The following is a 26,860-nucleotide window of genomic DNA, read 5'->3' on the forward strand; positions in this document are numbered from 1 at the left end:
ATGTTCAGGCCCTTTAAAACTGCAGAGTATTAGGCCTCAAGGTAGAAATGGAGCGCACGAAGAGTAGGATACTTTAACATGGACAGCCTCCCTGTGGAAATATCATGTGCGATTTCAAGGGGGTTAACCAGAGCAGGAAGACTGTGGTCTGTGTCTCCCCGGATGATATATATGACACAATGTGATTCATCTGTTGCTGCGCATCCGTAAGCTGTCTGGCAGATTTGGATTTTTTTCTCCTTTGGGACAATGATTATACAGTGTGGATCTTGGGCTAAATTAGCTGTGACTTGCATTAAAACATGTTTTTTTTAAATGTTTTTTGAGGTTCGTGAAAGTGCGACATGCATCACATAAAGAGGTGATTGAATGTGTGTGCCTGATGAAAGACAAGTGTCACCACTAAATACACATTGTTGAGGCATTACACGCTGATGGTGGAAGTGAATGAAGCCACCGACGACACGCATGTTTTTTTTTTCCGCATTCGTGAGGCTGCGTCATAGTGAATTACAAACCCCGTAACAGTGCTGTCATGCTGTTAGTGGCCAATCGACCATATCCAATCCTTTGGCTGGAGGTAGAGCTTGTGTCATGCAGTGCGTCATGATGGATTTCACAAATGTTATTTTCGAAATTGTATAATTGTACACTGAAGTGAGACAAGAAAACTGCATTTTTGGAGTTTAGCCACATATATTACAACCATAGACAACAATGAAGGCTTCATCGTACAGTCACATTAAGTGTATTTTAATAAAACACAACGTACACATATGCAGTCCTATGACCATACATTTGCTGGATCCTAATTATTAAAACCTAGAATATGTCAAAGCATAGTTTCATTTGTCGTTTTTTCTTCTTTAAAACACTGAAATCAGTAGATGAGGTCAAATGAATGTTATACAACACTTGGCGTGACATCAGACAGAAACCTTTTCCACTTGTTAAAGATATGCACTGTTATAAGGAACTCAAAGAATATTTCCGCATATAAGAGTAACAGTATGAGGCAAAAGAAAATCTCACTGAACAAAAAAAAGTACAAAATAGAATTAATAAATAAATCAAATATATACCATATAAATGAAATAGCTATGTTTGCGGCTATGTTTATTATTTGTTTTTAATCATTTTAATCTGTAGCTTGGTATTACAACCCTTTTATCTCTAAAACATTTAGAACGGTGAACGAGTCAATACTGAAAATACAGTAATAAGCTTTCATAATTAGATAAATTATGTACACGAGTCTGTCGCCATGCTAGTCGAACAACTAAATTTCTTTTATTATCCACACTATACAGTTAGAGCATAAAGCGGTCTGAACGTAAACAGTTTGTGCTGAGAATAAAATACTTTGCAACTATGCATGGTAATTTCTTTAATATTACTCTCAAAAATGTACATAACATAAAGGCCGCACATGGGAACACTCCGTCTCCATTTAGAGGGAAGGTGAGGGTAGCTTTGACATAAATATAGAAACAAAAAAAAGTCTCTTTCAGTTCATCAGCGTCAACTGCTTCAGCCAAATCTCTTCTGCCTCTTAATTCTCCATCTTTTCTTTCATCCTCCTTGATTCAATGCCTCCCCCCCATTTCATCCCAGGAGTAGTTCAGCTCAGCAAAACTCCCTCACTACCGCTCCTATCCACCTCCCTCTATCTAGCGCTCCCGTCTCCACGGCCTCTGGTTGCCCGTCTTCCATCACGCCGGATGGTCAATGACATTGTGTTAATGATGGGGAAATGAGTTCAGTAATGTCAACTGCAATAGGTCCACGAGGCAAGACAAGGGGGCGGGGCTGGGGGGGGCAACAGAGTCACCGGGCTGGTCACTGCAGGAGGGGGAGAAGCAGCAGGAGGCAGAGACATGAAGCAAGTATTTGGATATGTTGATACTGACATCGTACGTTACAAATACTGTATATTTTTGGATTTGTGAGTCATGGCTATGTCCTGGCGGGGTGGGGGTCGTCAGGGACGTTGGGGAGGGGATGTGAGGCAGGTGGAAAGGTGGCGGGATTCGTGATAGTCGTCGGTTTAGAATATGGGTGCAGCAGCGGCTAGCAGCTTCGCGTTGGTTCTTTGTTCAATGGGCAGTTTTCAGTCCCTCACTGGCTGGGGCGCACAGAGGCCAAGTGGTCACTGTGCTGGTTCTGGGCCCGAAACCGCAGCCTTTGCTTGTTCTTCTTCTTTGGTTCTTTTGGTCGGTGCTTCCCTGAGCCACCTGGGAAAGAAGAGGGGAAAAAGATAGAAATGGTTATCTCTTTGTTCAGTACCATCCACACTCGTTAGACATATCATATTATATACATTGTTCTCCAAGTCAACAAGCATTAAGCCTTTTCAATGACCTCATAGTAAATTAAATGGCCAAGGGTAGATTCCTGGCTGGTTCTGGTGCTGAAGGTGGTCAGTGTGTCTTTGTAGTGACATGATAATGAATCACCTTCTCTAAGGAGGATATGCTTGTTATATACTGGATGGACGACGATACAGATCATGGGTCGGTCTTTTTCCACTAGCTTTAACATTGCACGACATTTTCACAGTTTCATAACGACACAGAACTAATTCATGGATCTTGTTTTAATGACCTTATTCTTATATTATGCTAATGATGCATTGTCTTACTCCAATTTGTGTTTGATCTAATTATTGCAAACCAACAAGTTGACAGCAAACATCCGGCAAGGTATTGTTCCAGATTATTCCAGAGTCTGGGGCTCTGGGTAAAATGGGTTAGGGGAAAAACGTGTGTGTGTGGTGGTTGGGGGGGTTGGAGACTTTGCTGTCAAAACCCATAATAGGTTAATCCAGCCCTGCTTGCAATGCACCAAGCTTGTATACCAGTAAATCGTAAAGTGTTCAATATGTTGATATTATACAGATGAGAAAAACTCATTCAGTATGACAGAATTCATCAGGTATGTTGTTTGTGGTTAGACCCATGCAGGTCTGTCTTCCACAGAAAAAACTGTTTCATCTCATAACCTCAATGACCCAGCCGCACCGTAAAGAGACTATTGGCAAATAAGCATTTTTCTTTGGTTGCAGCAGGCAAAGTACTAATCGGGACAGTTTTAGATTTCATACTTGATCGTCAGCTCTGAAGACGACTTGAAAAACAACCACTGAGATGATGCAACATATTGATGTGTGCAGACCGAGGATTGGTTTTAAAGCATCAGATTAATGACCTGTGAGTTTCGCTTGATGGTTTTTACTGTAGAACAGACGTATGCACAAAGTATAGACATGCAACCCACTGTGGGATGGGCTTTAGCACGCTCAACCTGCTCATTTTGTGCTGGAATACTCAGGATTGGAGACTTGAGCATGTATGTCATCACAAAATCCGAGAGTTAAATCTGATAAAGTCATGGAATAAAAAGGTTACCATTGAAAAAAAACTGGTTTCTCTAAATAATCATCTCAGTTGGAAGTGATGGCTCATAAGGATTCCTTAAAAGGCGTTATAGTTATGTCTTATGCAACTTTTGCTAATAAAAAGGGCTGCATTACATAAAGAAGTGCACATTATATATACTATGAGAGAGCATTACATATCGGGTTTGCTCCAACACTCAGGACTGAACCTCAGCTTTAAACAAATGTCTGCTCAGACCAACACTTTTCACCGTCACTGCAATAGAGACGGGAGATAAGTATGGGAAGTTGCATAACTCTCTTTCCAAGTTGGAAAGGTCCCCCAGCCCAAGGTTAATCCATCCCAGGTTTCACTGGGATGGGCAAAGAATGCTGGGAACTGACTTCCTGCTCTCATGGAAGCTTGTGCGGTGGAGGCTCTGCACCCACGGCTCTTTGTGACAGAGAAAACTCTGGCTACCGAACCGCAGAGCAACAATCTGGCTGCCAATGCCACAAATAAGATAACGAGGTGTGTGTGCGAGATGTGTGTGCGCGAGGGGGGAGTGAGTGTGAGGGAATTTAAGGGAAAAGAAAATCTAATGGGGGGAAAAGTGGAGTAAGGCTTGGATGATGAGACGCTATCTGGATCCCGATCTAGAACACAAAGAAACAAACCGCGCTATGGTTCGCTGAGGGGGGAAGCACAGGAAAACACTACAGAAAAACAAATCTCCCGCGCGGGCTATCGCTGCCACATTCTGGGTCTTATTACTGCACTTGTTCGAGCTTTTTCTCTCACGAAAAAACAGGGTAACAGTGTGTGAAATGTGACATTATCTCTAATTGCCTTCTCATATGTGCTGGCATCACGGTGGCCTTTTAAGCACCCCATAGAAAAGACCCATTTCCCACTCGCAGGGCTGCACTGTGAGGTAGATTTGAAAATATTCACTCGTTTAAGCCGACACGCATGAGAAAGCAAGATATTGCTCTGCTAATAGGGTCTCCCAATGAATAATCCAGATGCATGCAAACATCAAACCATTGCAGAGCTATTTCCTGCAATTAATTTAATCTTGTTATTTTTGAGTCACATTGCCAATCTGAGCCATGGTAATAAAGTTTCTCGCACACAGCTCCGAGTCAAAAGTTGCCCTTTGAAGACAACTTCCACATCTCTTCCATCAAAATCTCATGCCCTTCAATTGAAGAATATTACCAGAGGACTCTGTGCACTTGCTTTGCTGATGCCACTTTAGATTTTGTGCGTGATTTATGGTATGATAATGTTTGCTAAAGTAAATCTGGAGCTGAAAGGCATTTGGCCTATAGGTCCATTTTCCTAATTGCTCTTTAAAGAGGTCATTTTCATTCAAAACAGTGTTGCTAGGTGCCTGATAAACACGGCTTTCAGTGCAATCAACTCAAGACGAATTACATTTGACGGCAATAAAGTACATTGTGCAGCATTAAACTCCCTCTGTAACGGGCAAAGCCCTCGTGGGCCATTCCTTGGACGCAAGGCTGCATTTAAACTGAAAAAGCCTGCATTTACAGCAATTGCTTAAAACACAAATAAATATCTGAGAGTTAAGTTAAAAAGTGGTTTTCCTGGCTAGTGCAGGGCTGGGCAGGAGATCTTTAATCCAGCCACACAGACACACAAACACAAACAGTAACAAACGATAACATTGTGTGAAGGGAGGGAGTAAAAGCAGTAGCAGGAAAAAGCCTTGCTGGACATGTTTACCCTAGAAAAGCAAACTGTAGTAACTACTACTATTAAAACATTTGCTCAAAATTAAGTCAAGATGTGAATCTTACTTTTGATAACTATGTTTTAACTATATAACACATAAATGATATATTTTCTTTGAAATAAAAAACTGAGCTTAATTATTCATTTTTCCCATGGCTGCCATCAATACATGAAAAATATACATTTTAATTAATTAACATTATTAACATTATAAAACATTATTTATAACTAACCTGGAAGGCTACTAAGCGTTAAACTCAAGCCAAAGGTAACTTTGAATTGTTGCTGTCTCAGCTTTTGAATTTAGTGGGATTTATGTGTTTTAGTGGTTACACTATCTTTATTTTACATTATATGAATTACAATACATACATTAATAGTCGACGGATAGAGAGGCACCTTTAGCACAGTGCAAAACAAAATTCTGCATTTAATAAAGATCAGAAGCTAAGTGCAGAATCTTAATTTTGTATTTATTTGTACTATATTTTTTGGGAGGTTGGTGCTAAAATCACCAACTTAAAAAACAAACAAATGAGGATTTTACAGCAGCACAATCTTTGTATCTGTTAAGCAGTTTGCCATCCAGCCTGAAAACTCTTTCCCAACTTCCTCCCTCAGTAGTTATTGGTGCAAAACTGTGTTTCCAGGCCTTTTTTTTTTGTTTTGTTGCTTGCTGTGTCTTATTCTGTAAGCCGATGACAGCTGTCGAGAGTATAAAAATCTAATTATCATGTCACACATGGAATACACAAAACAACGTTATGGAAGTCTTTATAGCAGGAACCAAACAACATCCCATAAGCTGAACCCTGATGTTTTCCAGTCATCTTTTTAAAATTGTATCCTGACCAGATTCTGGATATTGTACAATAACTGGGGTTACTGACAGCTTCTCTCCATACTGCAGCTCTGCTCGGCAGAAAACCCCTAACCCAAACCCATCATAGGCTCCGACACACCCTGGAAGATTTATTTTGTCTGCTAAGTAGATATAAAATCAGATTCGTATGAGCCACCAGTTTTCCTGTACAAACTCAACACCTATCAGACTTTTCAATACTCGAACAGAATTATGTGTCTGAAACTCCCCAAAGAAACGAATGACACGACATAAACTCACCTCCTCAGCGTTTTCAGACCATATTTCATAACCCAATCTCAGAGCTGACAGCTAGAGGGCAACCAATCCCCACATAAGCCCCTTCCCCCAGTATCTGATCCAGTCCTGGTGAGATGGGCCATCATATCTACCCAAGAACTCCCATTTTGCCTTTCCTCAGGGCCCTGTGCACTTTGAACACTGAGCTTTCATCATCTCATATTTACGACCAATGTAATCACTTAAACTGATTACCAGAGTTCACAGAGGAAACAGTTTAATTTGCCTGGAAAGAAATGATTAAGTCATCTCAATTGGTTTCAAAACCAAGTACAAATTCATAAATCTTAGAGCATGTAAAGATAATTTTGTCTTGGAAGGCACAGGAGGTTTCAAATCATTCTCTGTCTTTGTTTAGCCTCGTAACTGGCACAGTATGGATCGAATCAAAAAAGAATATGGCTTTTATCAGGAAATTATAAACCTTCTTTATACTTCTCTTTCCGTTCTGGCGGCATTTACTATCACAGCAGCAAACCATAATTTCACCAATGTTTAGTTTCCCCTCATAGATACGATCTCTCTCTCTGCCAGCTTGACATTTGTGTTTGAGTTGGAAATTAAAAGTAAATCAAACAAACAAACAGAAATCTCAAGAGCAAATCAAAATGTTTTGTTTTTGTGAATCAGAAGCAGAGGCTGCGGTGGGGTAGTTGTTTACCACTGTCAAAAATGACCTTTGCCAAATTCTTTTATGTATGCGAGCACGTATGTGTGTGCGTGTGTGTGTGTGTGTGTGTGCGCATGCATGTGTGAATGATATACATGGCCTTTATGCCTGTGCGTCAGTAATTTTCATCCTCTATGTCACCTATGTGAGCTTGAGAAATACTTAGTGTCATTTCCAATCGTTTTAGCTGCCAAACCAGTGAGAAAAGAAAAAAAATTAAAACTCCTCCGCACGCACTGTGGTGGACGTTCCTCAATAACCTCTCAAAGCCAGTCAGGATCTAGCGCTTTTTCTTTTTCTTCCCCATCATCCTCGCTCTCCCTTTCCCCTCCATGTCCCTGCGATGCTATTTGAGGCTCTCAGCAATAATAGAGCCGACTGCATGGTGCAGATCCAACTCAGAGTTAAGCGCTATTATACGTATCATATTATTAGGCTTGCACTCCAGAATAATATCTCCTTGCGGAACGGCAATATGACCACTTGTCCAACTGATGCACTGAAAGATAATCAGTCAAATCCATATCCAGGGAGAAGGAAGCCAAAGCCAAAGCTCCCATCATCGGTGTCAGAGCTAATATCTTTGTTTTGGAAAGGGCGACCAAACTCAAGAATACGTATACATTTACACCAGGGAAGGTCTGCAACATGAAACAGTTTCATATTCCTCTGGAATCAGGCCTTTTAGTCAGAGATTTCTCCTTTAAAGAAAAGAGACTTCAGCACTTTGCTGGCCCTGAGGCTGGTGTGGGGTTATCTATATGTTAGCCTATAATCAAAGAGGCCATGACCTGCTGGAAACGAGCAGTGCAGCGACGGTCAGCACAGGCCAAGTGATTTCATCCACTAACGGCCCCATCGGCATTGCAGGAATTGAAGGCCTAATCTTATCTCCATCGCTTGCGGTTTGTGAAAAATCAATGGGTGACCTCACGGAGGCATTAAGACATACGGTAAATGGGATCCTATACTGCTGAACACTGTACCCCGCTCTCCTGTTACCCTGTCCCTCCGCTCCACGCAGACAGTCAATTAATAACGTTTTCGTCGGACACAGAGAGTTGGGTGGAGGGCAGGCAAAAAAATAATAATCCAAACAATTTTGAAGAAGATTTGGGTGGACTTAGGGAAGGTAAAGCCGGGGGGAATTTTTCGCCGGCTTGTCTTTTTCATAAACAAGCCAAAGCAGAGGCCATTATTTGTGAGGGAAGGAGAGAACTACTGGCGCCAGTGAGATTTGATTTCAGTGGCAGAAATTGGATTAGCAGCCATTAAGGGCCTCCTCACACATACATTTATAATGCTGTGAAGGGGAAAGGATCTGTAGCCAGCCAGCGCTCTCGTTGCTCACACACACCGACAACTCCTCTGTCTGGGAAAAGGTTACGGACTCTGACACTGATCTATGCCGCTGCCCCTGAACTTAGTTTTCACTTAATTTATAGGTGGGACACAGTTGCACGACCTCGAGTGACCCAAGGCTCATGAAGGCGTGGGGGCGGAGGTAGGCCCAAATCGTTTCATGGTGCGTTGTGCTGTTGTCCGGCTGCGGGGAAACGCTGCAGAAGGCTGATTCGACATTCGAGGAGGAGGGGAACATGATACAGATGAAAATAATGCTTAAGTGTAAAAAAGGCAGAAACCGATACAGATCTGGACAGAGTGAATAAGCTATAATATTACTGCGGCAGAGATGCAGACGTCAGATGTAGGAAAAAAGAATCCAGCCTTTTGACAGAGAGGACAATCATTTACACAAAGCTCATCTTGCCAACCAACTGACAAGAGGCTCTCTGCACAGCATCACTTAGCCCTAACAAGGTTACTCTAGATCACACTCTTTCATTCACTCTTTCATCCTGTCATTCCCTTTCCCCCGTGCTCTGCTTACTATCACCGCACTGCTAGGCGAGAATGATTTAAAACATACACATTCCGATTTAAAAAGCTAATGTTGGGATTAGGTCGGTCATTATTTTCTCATCTATGACCCAGCGGAGGATCCGCGCGCGGAAGATTAAAAAAGCAGGTTAGCTCACCGCTCCGCTCTCTGAAGCTTCGTTTCACTGACAATAAGTTAAAGCGAAAATCCGACTCGGAGATTAACGTCTTTAAGCGCAGAAGTCCCAGCCGAACATGCATGACTGGCACGGTGATTAATACGCTGGATGGTCAGTGCAGACAGCACGCTTTTTCCCCTCTGGAGAAGGTCAATCACGCCAGCTAGAAGCAGCTGCAGCCTGTCCTGGAAGGTAACAGAACAGATGATGACCAAGCACATTAAAGTTGTTCTCCATTAAAGTTTGAGCTCAGAGCCCAAACTCATGCTCTGTTGCATTACACAATATGGTAACTGTTCCCTTGTGCCGTTTGGGTTCCCACCTATGGCTTGAGCGCTCCAAGGTAGGTTATCAAGTGGAAACCTTCCATGACAGATGTGAAATTAGGCCAACGTCCAAAAAACTCAAAAATAAGTTCTGGCTTTCCAGAGCCGTTTCCTCTACTGTACATGAACTTAAACACTAACACAGTTTCTCATCACAAGTGTTGCAGCATGGAAACTTCTGGTATTATTTATCTGCTTTCCAACATCCACTTTGATGCTGCATGGCATGTCAGCACTGCATTGTGATCCCCTAAATTACGACCAATATAGATTTTCAGTGTTGCTCTGAAGCTATTCATTGAAACTCTAAGTTGAATCGGTTTCTCGTTACTTACGATACAAGACAGGGGAATTAAATTGCTAAGCAGCAAATGTAATGATTTAAATGAATGAAGTCACATGTTCAGTTCTATCAACTATGAAACAGCTTCCAGAACAACATCACATCTTTGATATTTAATTAGCTTCAAAACAGTAAACAGGAAAATTGTGGCTTAACCAATAACCAGCCTACAGTTTTTCAGGTATTAGCGGCTCCAGTCCAGGAGACGGCACGCAACGCTCAGGAAATCCAGGAAGAAAATTAACAATATTGATTTATAGAGCTCGATAGATTTTTTGGGGGGCTGATGCTGATATGAGGGAGTAAAACATGTCCGATACCAATATATATCGGCTGATACTTATATTTAACAAAATGGCAATGATTCTTAAGATGTGGTTATTGAGCCTTATGACAAAGAAATTCAATTGAGGCTTGATATTTGACAGTTTAACCATAAATTGTATTATTAATAATATATAAAAGAAAACACAAATACAACCAAATATGTAGAATGTGTTTGTTTCATGTATTTCATGTGCCGAACGTTTTCAGTTCTCCAGTGGAACAAAAGCTTTTTAAATCACCTCAATCACAATAAAGATGCTATTTTCCTGACCTTGCTATTGACATGAACAACAACAGACAGAAGGGATGGCAGACATGTTGACTAACATGATCAATGTGTAGTTTTTCATTGATTTGTAAAGTGCATTGACTTTTGCTGGATACTGCTGCAAACATGGCCACTGCAGCTCTAACTCTCTGTAATGGGGAAGTTAAAAATGGCTCCACACTGAACCAGATGGTGTCTTATCAAATCATATAAAGCAAACAAACCTAAAACCAACATTTGAGTCCAACTTGCAAAGCAGATATCCAACAGGGAAGGGCATCTCATCACACCATATTCTCTCATCACACCATATTCACCACCTACTGAAAGAGCTTCACACAAACTTCACCTCAAACTATCAATGCCTCTCCTAAGCTGCAGGGAGCAGATGCCTCATCCCCAGACAACTGGTCTCAGCAACAAGGGCTAGATTTCATCATCCTCGCGGTAAAGTGGTTCAGCCATTATTTCTAAACGTCTGGTGGAGGTACCAGACACTGGGAAGAAGAAATTAGGTCTGAGAAGTTAAATCACATGACGTGATATGGTTTCTGGGCTGTGACATCCTGCCAACTGTTACGGTTTCCCCACTTCCAGTGGAAGCTGCCAAAACGTGGAGGCTTGTAGTTTAGTACGCACACTGTCGCCCCCTGGAGCAATGAGAGGTCACTCGCGTGGCAGCCTGCTGTTCATGTGACTCAGCCTCTGCAAGAGTCACTCAGTGTGCCAGCTCATGAGGTATGATAGTCACTCTTCATTTTTCAGTTCTGAATCAAGGCGTATAACTGATAATTATCAACATTCTTCACCACTAAATGGACGCTCGCTCTATTGCAGTGGCTTTGCATGGTGTCATGACGGTAACGTCAGCAGCCAGGCAGGGAACAGGCATCACGACTGGCTGAGGCTGATGCGCCTGGAAACCGCAGGACTCAGAGAGAAGTGAGCAGCCCCCCTCTGTGGTCTGCTATCTCCCCTGACTGACTCATCGACACATCTGGGCCTAAGTATATGGGGCTCTCCTGCCCCACGGGCACTTGGGTAAATGAGGGATAATTAGCTTTAGTTGACCTTAATGAATGGCTTAATGTTGTGTTTCATTTCTGATGAGAAAAATATAAAGCTCAGCACTTATCAAAGGGAGGCCCCGAACTGATGTTACTGAAGGCTAACTGCTGGTGTGGGTCTGTGTTTTTATATTTGTTGCATGCACGGGGCCGACGCAGAGCAAGCTGGAGATAGCTGCAGCATATGAGGGAGTGGTTTCAAATGGATCCGCAGATCCGCAGATCAAGAATCTTGCTGGGATGCACAGTAGCAGATTCATCATTCTGGCTGGGAAGTTATTACAGATGTGAACTCTGTTTGTCGTTACTCGAGGATAGAAAAAGCTCCTCGCACTATGCTTTGATTTCCATAGCTTCTTTATCAAGATGAAATCTCTATAAAGGCTTTGATCCATCTTATAATTCCCATATGCTGTGATATAAAGCAGGAAGTGTCTCGCAGAGTTATGATAGTCATCCATCTTGGTTTCCGATAAGTGTATTGCTTTGGGCTGATGAAATTAATCATCGCCATTCAACTGACACAGGATCCATCGGGGATTTATTTGTCCTATTTAATATTTGATAACAAGCTGCTCTCGCTCTCTTCTCTTCTAACAGTCATCTACATTTTCATGTCTTTACACTGATTACCTGCACTATTACTTGCCGCCACAGCTCAATACAGTTCCTTATCTTAGCAATACCATTAAGACGTACAAGCTAATAAAAGCTTGACAGTTCAGTTTAGTGTTTCGACACTCTACCTCTTCTTATTTCACAGCAAATCAGGCTTGTCCACCGTCGACTGATATACACTCACTCCAGAGGACATCACGAGGCTTCCTCGCTCACCCCACCAGGATTAAAGTGTGCACCTTCTAAAATCACCCTCAGACTGACGGTGGATCCAGGCAGGAAACACACATCCTGCCATACACCTGATCTCTTTGCACTATTAAACAAATATTCGGAACACTTATTATTTATCCCAGAAAGGGAATCTAAATTTCCAGGATCTGTTGAGTCTGAGCCCTCGGGTAAAAAAAGGGGGTCAACCCCAACAAAGGGCCCTGGCCCTGGCTGAGCCCCAAACCATGAGCCTTTTAAGTCTTCATGAACAATCCCTCTGCATTATAGCCCACTAGCTCCACTTTATGGAGAGGAATAAAATGGTTGTTAACACAGCCATGAGGGGCGACGCAATAAGGTACAGTACCAGTAAGAGGCTTTCTGCATCCCTGTGGGGTTATGAGGTGGAGGAGGGTTTCTATAAACATTTTGTCGACACAGTTAACTACTAGTACACTGTCAGCCAGGCAGTGCATAACTAAACTAAGATACACTCAATAGCTTACTTACAGCTAACAAGGTTATTTGCTTCCAAGACCAAAAAGCACTTCATCGGTTTGTGTGGTTCCAGCTGCATTAACATCAACTGTATAGTACAGTATTTCTCAACTGTGGCTACAGCCATACTAATATGTTTTAATTTTAAAACTAAAATGACCTCTGTCCAGAAAATGTTTAAGCGTTATGCACGTTCATTCTAACATGCCTGAAAACTCATATCAAGTAACCATTCATGTACACTGGGCAATTGCATGCCAGTGTAAAAAGGACACAGATTGTCTTCTTAGCAGTAGGTTGTTCGAGAGAGACAACAACTGAGAAATATAAGATAAGTTGTTTCTTTTCTTGGACCGACGACAAAGTGAGTAAGTGCTACAACATTTTTAGTTCACCACTGGTGGTTGATTCGTGGCTGATAACAATCAATCAGGAAGCGAATGTGGGTAACTGTGTCATTGTTTCCCAACGTCAAAGTTTTTGCCCGTCCATACTACAACGCAGCCCCGCAGCTTTCAAACTAAAACTGAAACTTCTCTGTCTTATGCGCTGTAAACGTGGCAGTGGCAATGCCTTTAAAAACTCAAACGTTGTGGCCTAGTGTTGATGTGGCCTGTGAAGAACCAGCCTTGGAGGCTAAATAACATTAGAAGCCACAGGCTAAGCAGGTGAATGGTGACGTTAGATTGCAATACAAGTATGATGTTATAGTTCTCCCTTTGTCCTTATAATAAAAAGAAGCCCAACAAGAACAACCATTTCTTCATTTCAGGTCTTCTGCAAGCATCACAAATTGGGGAGCATTCTGACTTATAATTCCTGATCTCACCTTCGCTCTGTTAGCCAGCTTCCTGATAAAAACTGATCAAAGTGACTGTTCTCTGCAAAAATTGAGAAGACTCAAGAATGCAGTTTTCCAAGAGCACAAAATATGTACCTACAAATTAGTCAACACGCTTGACAATGTGTGATCCACACTGTGAGCATATCTCCACTGTGCATGTGTACAACAATATCTGCTCATACATTAGTGTTTTTTTTGAATGTGCACGCTCCTGCGCATGCACATACACTTCATTCTGTAATTCCATGTGGTCTGCATCCTCCTGGTCTCTGTGGGTCTCTCAGGGAACAGGGGGGAGGATATAGGAGGAAATTGTCCCTCTTTATATCTCATTTCTGCACAAGTCCTTTCATCCCCCCTTCTCCCTAGTGGGAGACTCCAGGAGGAAATCCCTCACATGTTTGGACACGGAGCACAACTGTCCCAAAACAGGACCAGACCCTAACGAGCGGGGAGCCAAGCTAAGTCAGACGGGCTTAGACACCAAAACAGAGACAGGGGCCATCAGGATCATGCTGCAATCCCCGTGCAATGGCCAGTGATGAGGGAATCAAGTCTGGCCGGCACTTTTTGTTTTCTTTGATTGTTGGACTAACTCTCAGAGGACACTGTTGTTCCGACTCCTCTGATGAGCCAACAGACTGAACATATTTTTTGATAAAAATAGTTCATAGGAAGAAAGGGGTGGTGGTGGCTGGGGGAAAGGGAGTGTTTGAAGTGTTCGCAGAGATCCTGTTGCACGGGGAGAGAGGTAAAGCCAATTCAGGAAGGGCTTGATCCTCTCTAAGGCCTGTGCTGCATCAAACACTTGTCAAACACCAGGCAGACAGACAGCTGAGTGGCTCTGACAGATCTGATCACAGACACGGGCAATAAGAGTCACCGCTACTCAGGTCCTCTATGCAGGCAAAACTCTCCCACTCTTGTCAATAATACCCCTTCCCCTCACTAAAACACAAACAGAGGGCTTTTTAAGGCATATGGCAGACATTTGTCTCTTGTTTTTAGCAGCGTATGATTACAGTGCAATTTCAACGGTCATTTCAGGGTCTCACCTCGCAGAGGAGAGGTCTGTGTACTCCAGACGGCAGCAGCATCTGTCAGAGATGCAGTCGGGGAAGGAGAAAGGAATTAAATCAAAGGGAGAGTTAAGCTCCCACTAATCCGAAAGAACTGTCTCAAGGCCTGTCGGGATCACGGTCCTGAACCTCTCCACCCAGCAGATAGCAGCATATACATTGAAGGGATTTGATATGGTACCTGGAGCGGGTTGGGTTTCATGACACCCACCACTCAATCATATCGTAAGATTGTCCTTAGAGCAATCATGTTATGTGCTCTGAAAAGGCTATAAGGTGTACGTCTGGCATGACGGAGGACTCAAGACCTTCAAACACATTTTGAAAAGTATATAATGGAGTCAAATGCAGATACCACTACATGAACACCTACATACCTAAAACTATCACAGATTAATAAAACATGATGTCAGGTATAAATTAGAAACATTATACAACATATTTCGCTGCTTACATTACGAATTCAGCACACTGGGTATTCTCAGCCTATTTGGCTGCAAACCTGGTTACATACCAAGGCTCAGTAGTCATTCCTGTTCTACCAACGACTGCTTAAAATTACAGTAATATTATGTTAATACAAATAATTCCACTTCACTTCAACAAGATGGAATCTGAAAAGAAGAGAATGAAATTTTTCCCCACAGGATGTCTGGGGTTCTGCTACTTAGCTTCTTTTATTTCTCTTATGTCTTCTTATCTCTTATTGTTTTCTACATAAGGGAAATTCTGTGAATGTGTTACCCGGCTGTACAGAGGACCAGGGCACCCAAAGAGGTATATCCACAGATATCCATGAATACAGATGTAATAAATTAGGCATTAGGGGACTGATATTTATGAGTGCATGCAATTTGATACAGATCAAAATTGAACATCTAGATCTAGTGAATTTGAATGTGGTTTCATAAGGGGACTGTTGGACCTTGTGTGTACTCTGCAGAGTCACATTCTAGTAGCAGATATTATAGCAGTTTGCAGGTTGGTGTACTGCCCCCAAGTGGGCAACTAAATCAATTAAAGCAGGTTTAAATGTGTAATTCCAAATGTATTAATACTGCCTCCACTGGCTCCAGACCAGTGTTTTCTCTTTTTGATACAGTGAGAAAACACAAACGTGTGATGATGCATTTGCTCCTTTGGGGGGAAATTGCTAACCTGTGACATCACCTTGGTGTTGTTGCTGTTTCATGTTGATGAGAGTATAGACCTAGTGCTCCACAGCCTTGGTAAGTTGGCCCTGGCCTCTACTTAGCACTAATGGCTCTGTTCTTTGTCTGCACCCTACTCCTGTGTTTGTCACTGTAAGTTCACACACACACACACACACACACACACACACACACACACACACACACACACACACACACACACACACACACACACACACACACACACACACACACACACACACACACACACACTCACTCACTCACTCACTCACTCACTCACTCACTCTCTCTCTCTCTCTCTCTCTCTCTCTCTCTCTCTCTCTCTCTCTCTAAGACTTACACACAGCCAAGGGCCAGCAGGCCTATACTTGCTGTCTTGTTGTGTCTGCATGTCTGTAGCCTGCACTTGGTCCACGCGTGAGTGGGTCAGAAGCCACAGCCTCTCTCTAAATCACCATCTGTAATTAAAAGCTGTGATGTCTCCATAAAGACGCCCGCCAGGGAAGAAGAGGAGAGGAGAGGAGAGGAGAGGAGCTCAGCTCAGCTCAGCTTCTGGTGGATGACCCAGTGCAACTGTGCACCAGATGTTTTCAGGCTTCCCTGTTCGACTCCTCGCCTTCCTTCTTTTCTCCTCCACCCAGACCACTGGAGTGGGAGGACTCCGGTGCAGGGAGCACTGCTTCGAACAATGTGTGCCACGCGCCAACACATCCCTCCTCTGTGGTGTGCACATTGTTCCTCAAACAGCCACGCACTGTGATATGTGATACATAAGCGACAGAGTGTCATTCGAGGGCAAGACGGCATGAGGAGAATAGAAACAGGGACGAGGAAAAGAGTAGATATTACCTGACTTGCTCTGCCTGTGAGGTCTGTTTTACTGTTTGTCTGTGTCTGTTAGGTTTCTGACACCCTTGCTGCATGTGTGTGTGTGTGTGTGTGTGTGTGTGTGTGTGTGTTGCACGCATCCTCGTCTGCTCGCTGATGAAGGCGTTTGCGGCCCACAGGAGAGCTGGCAGCAGGGGCGGCCTGGAGGTCTGGCAGACAGAGAGAGGAGGTGCAGACTGATTCTACTCTGAACAGCTCGAGTTATCTAAATATGAGGTGAGAAACCCTGACACGTCAAACTAGAGGTTAGACTAAAATGAGGACTGTGAAAAGCACTGAAGGAGAAAACAGATGATACTCTGCACCTGCATTTAATATTTGATCCTGCTCCAAAAACCTCAGATAAAGTTTTCCTAGAATGTTTCTACAGAATGTGGAATAGCATCCAAAACTACATTTAGACCATCATGGCACGATCCAAATCCATTCTCATGAAATGTTTTAATGCAGGTGGAGCAGGTTTCATTACAGTTTTTACAGAGTACCACTCCTGAAGCTGTCCTGTAAAATCCTTTAGCACCTCACTATATCGATTTCTCTGTTCGTCCATCTAATATAATAAAGGCGATAATCACCAACTGTGGTCCGGGGCAAACCAACGTCGTATAACAAGTGGAAATCTCTGGCTGGTGGTCATAAGATATTTTACAGGAGCCCTATATACGAGTTGAACCCTACTTCAAAGATCTCATCACAAGCTGTTGCCATCCATCCCTGTAAAGACACAGACCATGTCTTGACTCTTGTAAAAAAAAAAAAAAAAAAAAAAAGGAAAAATCACAGGGTGGAACAGCACAAACTGCCCATCGAGGGAACATTCAGCGACAGTCTGCGTAACGGCCCTGACCGTGTCATTGGCAGTATCAGCCCATATACTGCACAGCGGGGGGAATAGCTCCCGTTTATGGGGGCATGAGAACATGAAAACATTCCTCTTCAGTACAGTATCTCCCCGTCCTCGTCCTCTGCCTTCTTCCTCTCCCCACACCAGTTTGCTGCCACTTTGTTTGTTTGTGTGCGTCTGTTTTTTAAGGGGGTCTCTTGATGTCAGCCCATATGCCTCATTTCCTCTGCCAGATAATGACAGACGAAGCCTTGCTACCAACACAGTTTTCTTCTCTTTGACAAAGTCACACTCTAAGCAATATGTTCGAGGACATTCAGGTTTTCAAAAGCCAATGATTGATTGGTCATAATTTCATAATACTATGAAACTTAGAGACGCAGAAGGGATCAAACATCGAGTTATGGCGGGTTGGGGAAAACACTTGAACCAATGCACACTTCACAGCAAAGTGAGTCAAACAAATAAGAGCACGGCTGCATCTAATGTGCGTACACAAATCTACACAAGGCAGTTCAGCAAAACCACAACTCAACTGGTCCAAAGAGTGTGAAGAAAAAAAACTTCACTCACACCCCTCCTCTTTCTTCCTGCTTGGAAAAGACCAGATGACAATAATGTGGAGTATGAAACCCCAGTGAGTGCCGCTGACCCCTCCTCTTCCACCTCCCTCCCTCCCTCCCTCCCTCCACCCCCTGGTCTTTGAAAGGCCTCCACATGTTTATGGCTCATGCCTGTGGTATGACGATGGATTCTCCATATAAAAGCCAGCAGGATCATGGGGTGTTTCAAATATTGCTCTCTGAAGGCAGTTGCTGACAAAATGACAGCATCCATATTTATTTTGGTCAGAGAGCAGGGGCACTTAGTGGGAAGTTAATCAGAGACCCCCCCCCCCCCCTCTCATCTTCTTCCTCCTCCTCCTCCCGGCTTCCAGAGTCACCCCCCACCCCTACCCCCCCACCCCTATCCCCCCCACCACCCCCACCCCTATCCCCCCCCCCCACCCCTACCCCCAATAAGGAATGTATCCAGCACAGAGAACTCTCAGAGACTACTGGTAATGACTTTCTCTTCGATGGAAGATTTAACACTACTACAATGCACGAGAGGCAGAAAATGAAACCCTAAAGTTTGGTTTGAGACGATCAGTATAAAGCAAGTGTTGATCGCCTGTCCAGACATGAGTCTAGATAATCAATTTTCATCTGGTTAGGAGGAGATATAAAACATAAGTGTGGAGACAGATGGAGAGGAAAAAGAATAATATATGGCTGGAAATGGAGATTTGCGAATATGGGATAGCTGAAACAGAACTTGTGTTAATTTGTGACTGTGACCGCAGCGGTGACCATAACTGCCATTGGCATCAGGATGCAGGACCTGGCCAAGTCAATGACAGGTTGATGTGTCTTTCCTCTTCACCCAAACTATTTTTCACTGCAGCACAGTGCAAGGCTTCCAAAACACTCTCCATCATCTCAGCTTCACAGTTTCATAGCCGTGTGTACAGCATGGGGAAATGATCGGTTACCGGTTGTTCAAGTCAGACCCCAGCCCAGGCCATTGATGCTGTTCAAAGGTCGCACTCAGCGTACCTCTTAGGCCTTCTCACCAGCTACTGTGTCAGCCCCTATGGAGCAGCCTTATTAAATGAAGATAAGCCATGACTCCCCCAGTCACAACAGGCAGCGGTGTGAGGCACACATAATCACTATGACAGGGCGGCTGCCAATTAGTGCTCTCCTTCTGTCCTGGGAAAATGCTCCGCACTCAGCTCCCGCTGGCGGGAAGAACTGATCCGGATTGTCCGTGATATTACCCAGGCCAGAGATCGCCGTTAATCACCATCGTCATTCCACTGTGTCAGAAATTGGAGCGGGACTTGTCATCTGTGTACCAGCTCTCCCATCCAAATGTAGTGACTTCCCGTAGAGCATACCCAGCTAACATTAATTGGAATAATGAGATAAGTACACGAAGGAGCAGAAGTGCAAACCTCTGATCTGAAATGCTTTGGGCAGAGTTCAGAATGGTGGCTCGAGCGGTGCTCGACTGTTGTTTGGCTTGGACAAACTGCACCATGAGCCCTTCTTTTGAGACAAGAAGAGCATGCTCCATCAATTAACCTCAAGTTGAAAGCATGTGTCTGTTCTAGAAAAAAGTCGGCCTGATGCTATAAGGCTACATCTGACAAAAACACATCCAGAAATGTGTTTGGATGATGGGTTTCCAAGCCAAACACAGGCCAGACTCAGATGTGATCATGCTGAGTGCGTAACTAAAATGAAAAGAAGTGAACGGCATCTTTTGCCAGAGCTCAAACCTCTTGGCCCAGTGAGTGTAAACACCAAAATTGTGTGTCACACGCTCATACGCATGCATGCGCCTTAACTGCTCACTCGTATACAAAGGGTTAGACTGCCAGAAATCGGAGTTGTTTGGTGTGTAGAGTTGTATGCGTTACAGACGAGGTGGCTGCGCTTCCTCCAGAGCGGCTTTTAGGCAATCACTATTGCTCTGTGCATCGTTTTACAGGAGCAGAGGCTTTGCAGCAGATGGTTCGCAGACGGTGAGGACCAGGAGGTCCACAGCAGTGTGGATTCACCGCAGAACCAGACTGGCTTCTCATCAGTCAACAAAATCTGAGGTCTGGTCAATCTGGGGTGGATCTGGGTTCACTTTGGTCCCCAGCAGCAGACTGTAGGTGTTTTTGGGGTAAATTAAACAACTGTCTGCCCAGTGGCCTTAAACAGACACAAAGAGCTTTCATGGCCTTAAAGATTTCACACTGCGGAGGAAGAATTAAGTGGATTTATCCTCTTCCTCGCCCCTGCCACAGAATTTAACAAAACGTGTTTATCCAAGGTTTCAAATGATGGCAGTGGGAATGGACTGAGCATGGTGACTAGAAGAGGTAGTTATCATGGTTACAGTATAAACATAAAATTGCACAGAAGTTATGACAGTCAGTATTAGCGGTGGCTGGATCCAAACACTCCGATGACTGATGGGACGAAGGGCTTGGCCTCAGCCGAGCCCTACAGCAGAAATGGTTTCTTTGGTTACACACACCAGAGAGATCAATACTTCCACAAATGCCTGTCCAAGTACAGGTACATAATACGATGGCCAAAGATAATCACTGTGTTCCTTCTCTCCCATTCTTCCTCCCTCTGCCTCTTTTCTTCATTTTCTTTCCATGTGGTCAGCGGGGTAAGTGTAAGTCTTCATGGGCTCGTAGAAGCATTTTGATTGTAAATTGAGCTGCATTGTTCTGGAAAACCGGGTCTTAAATATGTTTCTGTTATCAGTTCCAAAATTTGCTAAGCTATAAAGTTTTTATAACTCATAACTTCATATTGTAAAACTTCTGTTCTTGGTTGGGTTAACTTGGGGCCTGGCCACCTCCTCCGCAGCAAACGCCCCTCTAAAGACTACTTCTACCTACAAATCAAGCAAACAGTGCTGAACAGAGTGTCCCTCCTGTCTGCTACCACTACAGAGACTTTTGTGCCGTCAGAGAATCTGAAAGCCGATTTGTAAAACTGTCGGAAATTAGCCCAGGTTGCAATGGTGCACTTGTGTTGGACTTTACTCCCTCTTAAATCCCAAATCGGGGATTAAATTGAGAGCAAGAGTTTCGCGGGCTTTAACATTTTAAGTTGTTTACACAACATCTCATGTCACTGACATGACAGAAGCAGCTGTGGATGGAGGATTATAGTAGAGTGGGTGGGCAAAAGAGGGAAAGAAAGGGAAAAGTACGCAGATGGATTGATCTATCAGATGGGAAAAAGTCTGTTTGTACATCAGTGAATCTGATGACAGGGGTTGCTGGGAAATCTCTGCAGGGAATTACTTAATGGCATCAATATGGAGCTGCTGAGCACTGCAGTGTCATCACTCTCCTCACCTTTCCTCTCCTCTCCTCCCATCAGCTCACAAGACAGAGAGAGGGGGAACCCAGTCTGTCGATGCTGATAGGGCCGGAGCAGCTATTAATAAAGTCTCTTTATTGTTTATGGCCTGTTCAGAGCACCACTCAAGGGAACAGGATGATAGAGGAGTATTTTATCGTCTCCAGGGTAAAATGCAAATGCCTGACGCACATGGCAGCCAAACCACCACGAAACAAGACAAGATCATCTGTAGCACAGTTTTCATTGGAGTATTACACTTATTGGGCGGCTGTGGGTGAGGGGGTGGAGCAGTTGTCTTCTTACCAGAAGGTCAGCAGCTCGAATCCCAGCCCATGCTGAAGTGTCCTTGGGCAAGATGCTGAACCCTAAATGGCCCCCCATAGATGTTGAATGCACTAATTGTAAGTCGCTTTGGATAAATGCGTCAGCAGAATGACATGTAATGTAATGTACAGGTACAGGATTTATAAAAATTCAAGAAGCTGGATGGAAATAGTGGAATTTGACATTGCTAACATTGCAATTTTGATGTTTATGGAAGTTGTCATTAGTAGCAATGGGAACATGATTTCCAAATAAATATATCGGTGCAGACCTTGTTTATTGTCGTCACCAAAAACCAACGAGCAGGCCATAAATAGTCCTTGTGACATATCTGTCCCCTACAGCCTTCCTGCATCGTCATGAATGCAGATGTCATTGCAAGTAGATCGCCCCAATATATCTGAGAGCCGAAATATTCAGTGAAATCCAATTGGTGGACACACTAAACTCCAGTGTCATTTTTAGCCAAACTTCAACAAGTTGCTTAAAAGCAAGTTGGCAGTTGGATGGATGGTGTCGGTCATACACAACGTTTGACAGTCTATTACCACACATTTCATTACCTCTGCCAAGGAGGTTCAGATTTTGCCATGACCATGTTGGTTGGCTTGTTTTACAGCAAGATTACACAAAAACACCCGAACAAATTTCCATGAAATTTGGGGAAGAAGGAACTTATTAAGTGTTGGCACAGAACGAGACAATGAGGCTGATACAGTAATTTTTTATCACTTGCTTTAACAATGCATTTTTTGAACTTTTCCCAGATTTACCAGGATCCATATAATGCATGTATCTTGATTTAAAAAGAAAATCATATTTCGAGTACTAATAACTCTAAGTGCGTGCAATTTGGTGTGGCTCAATTGAACTAAAGGGAACTGTTGGCCCTTGGTGGAGGTATGCACTCTACTTAGAGCCATTCTATTCTATCCATGTGCTATCATGATACCAGGATACCGCTGTTCTAGCAAACACTGGCAGAGAAAAGCAAATGAGTCCCAGAGGTGCGAATCACTTACAGTGTTTACACTGATCAGCAATACATCAGACACAGTTTACACGACTCGTCATATCTCCCTCGCCTCTCGACATACATCATCTGGGCTTTACTTTCTCTACATGTTTTACAGAGGGATTAGATCTTTGCAGACAAAGAAGGGAACAGCAGAATATCCTTTATGTTGTCCTTGTGCGCCTCGACTAAGCCGGAAGACGGGGATCTTTCAATGACATCCAGTGTAATTTAAATTCGTAGATATGTAGAAATGCAAGACAGGGAGATTAGATAAGCATTGCCATAAATAGCGTACACCTACATGCTGCTTTCTCTTCTTTCCTGACTCCATTTAATCCACAGCATCTTTATGGTCTGCAGTTATATAATCCTCTGCCTGTCCTAAACATTGGTGTCTGGTGTCCGATAAAAATTATAAAAAAGTTGATTTCTGGACTGTCTTAAGTTCCAAGTCATCACAATAAGCACTTCTTATACTGTATTTACATTTCTGTCTGATTGCAAAATCCATGCATTGAGGTTAGTTTTCTAAATTCTATCTAAAGATGAAATTGACCATGCTGCATTGCCCTCAGGGCCTATAGTTTACAGTCATTGAGATTTCAAAGGTCACCTCGCGAGTTATTTCATAATGACCTAAGCCATATATGCAGCCCGTCCATGAACCCACTGATCTTCTTCCCCGCTTCCTGATCACCTGCATTTGAGAGAGTGGCCTCTCCTCCCATTAGACCATGCTTTATTATCAGTCATGCCGGTTGATTATTTTACAATGTCAGTCAGTCGAGCTCCCATGTGACGGCCCTGGATCTGCTGGGTGTATTTTTACTCCCTCGACTACAGCTTACATTTTTACATCATATTTATTTGAACTGAAGAGTGTTGCATTTCACTGGCTTTTGCCAAGTGGGTATTTTTCACTAGAGGTCGAGCAGGTGGTGTTTGAGAGTGTGAGTGTGTTTTTTGGGGTCATTAACTACACATGCCTAAGTCTGAAATGTAACTTTATTAAACAGGCCACCACATCCCTTCACGAGCCCAGAGAGTCCTGACATGCAGACACGGTGACACTTTTATGCACAGCTTTTAACAACACAACTGAGGCCTGATCTTCCACAGAGACGTAACAGTTACTGGATAAGGAACTGTACTGAGTGGTTTACAATGACCGCAGCGCCAGGGAACAGTAGCTTCAAGTACGATGGACATGGGGAGCCTACTGTCGGTTTCTAAAGGCCTGAAGAAACTTGGCTCTGCTATAAGGCCTCACAACGACTTCACATCAGTGACTTCATGCTTCAGATAATTGAAGCCAGTAACCATGCGCAACAATGCCAAATTTTAATTAAAGCAGGTCATAAAGTTTCTTGGAAAAGGTCAAGTAGGCACGGTAAAGTCATGAAGGGGTGCGTGGGGGTTGGGGGAGAATTTCCCCTACAGGGATTTAGCAACTAAATGTGCCATGGAATCACAGTTTCCAACTCAGAGTGCAGGGCCTGCCTTGGAAGTGCTGAAATATGAGAAACTATCAGGGTTTATTTCAAGTTTATTTACTCTTTCACCACTTCACTAGATGATCCTCCAATTCAACAGTCTGGGCCAAAAATGGAGAAAAATCTGCGAGGTTAGAATATTTTCCTCTTTCTGTTAAACAATGTTTTTCTCTTTTTTGACAGCCTGAATGATATCTGCCACTGTAATTGCTTCCTTATTTGGTGAATTAAATATTTACACTTGGCCTATCCTAATCCAGAGTTTATGAGGGACGTAAAAGTACATTAAGGGAAAAGACATTTATTTTAAAAGCACTGCTAACTGAGGCCATCACCTCAAATGGTGTGTTTGGACCGTCTGAGAGAAATGGTTTACTTCTTGAATAAAAAAATATTTCCCTTAGCTGTATTCACAGACAGAGAAATTCCACATTTGACTTAATGGCCCGACATACACGCTGCGTGCACCGCAAATATCTCTCAAGCTGATGGGAGGAAACAGAGACGGCCATTGAGGAAACCTGCAGCTCTTACTTTGAAGAATTCCACTGAGGAGAGCGAGGGAGATGGGCGAGAGGGGGGAAAAATATACCTCAGAAAAAGAGCTGGCTCGAACAGAGCCGCCATGGAAAAATACAGATATTTCACGCACGGACTCGTCACTGTGCACCTCAAAAACACAGACGGTGAAAAAACAAAGCTGAGTGCAAGGCATAGGGGTTACATGAGACAGGTGGAACTGAGAGAGGGGGAAGGAGTTCTCCTATGGGAAGAGTGGGCTGTTTTCTTTAATATTCACCACACTAGTGTAACACTTGAAAGTGGACATGAATGGAGTTGGAACTGACTGAAAAAATTCTCACCTCTCCTGCAGTGCCTCAGGGCCATTTTGCACATCCTGGACTCGGCGATGGTGGGACAAGGTATCGTGTCCTTCGGTGGTTTCTTTACAATGTGCCGCGTCCGGGTCTCCAGACCCCACTTATAGCCACAGGTTTTGTTTCTCCTGGTGCATGCTCCCCATTCACTCCACTGGCCCACCTCACAGCCCTCTGCAGAGACACACAAGAGCAGTGATGTGCAGTGAACCACAGCGGAGCATCATTTAGGGTCAACTCAAAGACCCTAGGTCAAGCTTAAATACAGGCTTGAAGACATTTCATTGGGACACTGTAACCTCTTTGTGTGTGGTCCCAGCTGAGCTGCTTGTTTACAGGTCCGAAATAAGCAGGCCAGCTGAGAAGTTATAAAATACTGTGTACAGGTAAGGAAAGGTGTTAAGAGTGTCTACAGTACTCTTGACACTGGATCTTTTCATGTTTTGTACATATCTGTGTTGTTTCACGTACCTCCACACTCCATCGTTTCCTCCAGTGGAGCAAAGCCCTCCGGGCACTTGTCAAAGCAGCGCCCTTTGTGTAGGTAAAAACCCAACTTGCACTTGGTGCAGAAGTCTTTACTGAAGCAGGACTCGCAGTTCTCTATCCTGCACCCTGGAGGAGGAAGAAGAATAGGAGAAAGAGGAGATTCGTCAGGGTCTGATCAAACCTCTCATCTGGAGTTGATCAAGTGCTAAGGGGTTTGGGGAAGGGGGTTCTTGAAAGGATTATACCGCCTCTCCTGCAAAAAAAAGCCGGCAATGCCCTGTGAATCATTTCTCCCCAGGGCTAGAGTATATTTCAGAAAACTTGTTTTGCCTGACAGACTTTTTTTTTTTCCATCTTCCTGTTCCTGTCCAGAGCGAGCAACTCTACTGTGTGACAACACAACAAAAGAGACGTCGACAAATTGTATCACACTGACCTCTTTCAACGGGTTGCAGCGACTTGCAACAGGCTGGATACAAACACACTCGCTCACATGTTTTAAACTAATGGCGGGCTGCAACAGGAAGAATACATCTCATTAAAGCTGAATAGGGTAATACACTATTTTATCACTTGGTCCAATCTGTGTCTGTTTCCATTACTGAGGATTATTGGTAGTCGGGATTTCATTGGAGTGTGAATGATGGCTGATGATCACAAAGCTGGCCAGCTGTGTGGATGCTTTCGGTTTTGGCTAAGATATAAAAGGGGGAAGGTGGGTTTAAAGGGGGAGGCGTCGGGGGGGCAACAACATTTTGCGGCGGCTTGCCAAACAAATGCTGCTGCATTCAGTCAGCAAACACAACAGCACACTTATCCTCCCACGCCACACCCTGCCGCTGCACATGACGCACAGTGCCGCGTTAGCAAAGAAAGGCCCGGCAATGTGTCATCAAGCTCTTACTCTGCAAATAGCACGTCAAACAGCGCAAAATTACAACAGCCACACCAACAGGGCGCGCACAGGCCCACATGATTAGAAGGAGCCTCCCAGTGCAGTCTAATTTATAACGCTCCTCAGAAGCTCGATGTGGCCCTGTCAGCCAAGTTGGCTCCCAGTATTGGGGAGCCACAACCTATAACCCACACCCACTATCAGGTAGAGTGCAAGCTGCTCCTCTGATTGCGTTTACGCAACTGGGAATTAATGCGCGTGCGCTTCTCCACGCATTGACCTGCATTACAGAGATTTTCTCCATGTGAGAGCGACAGAGGCTG

General features: G+C 43.7%; 1 protein-coding gene across 3 annotated transcripts in view; it reads right to left on the minus strand.

Annotated features, from left to right (window-relative positions):
• Positions 1-732: 732 nt before the first annotated feature.
• The window catches only part of rspo2 (R-spondin 2), a 58,163-nt gene continuing 32,035 nt past the window's right edge, over positions 733-26,860 (minus strand). For all 3 annotated transcript variants that reach the window (XM_034611950.1, XM_034611949.1, XM_034611948.1), the window contains 3 exons: positions 25,625-25,768; positions 25,139-25,327; positions 733-2,234 (listed from right to left, as the gene is read on the minus strand). In XM_034611950.1, coding sequence (XP_034467841.1) covers positions 2,119-2,234; positions 25,139-25,327; positions 25,625-25,768 — 449 coding nt within the window. In that variant the 3' untranslated portion in view covers positions 733-2,118. The remainder of the gene's footprint in view (positions 2,235-25,138; positions 25,328-25,624; positions 25,769-26,860) is intronic.

Source organism: Hippoglossus hippoglossus, chromosome 16 (assembly GCF_009819705.1).
Source record: "Hippoglossus hippoglossus isolate fHipHip1 chromosome 16, fHipHip1.pri, whole genome shotgun sequence".
In the NCBI taxonomy this organism is placed as follows: domain Eukaryota; kingdom Metazoa; phylum Chordata; class Actinopteri; order Pleuronectiformes; family Pleuronectidae; genus Hippoglossus; species Hippoglossus hippoglossus.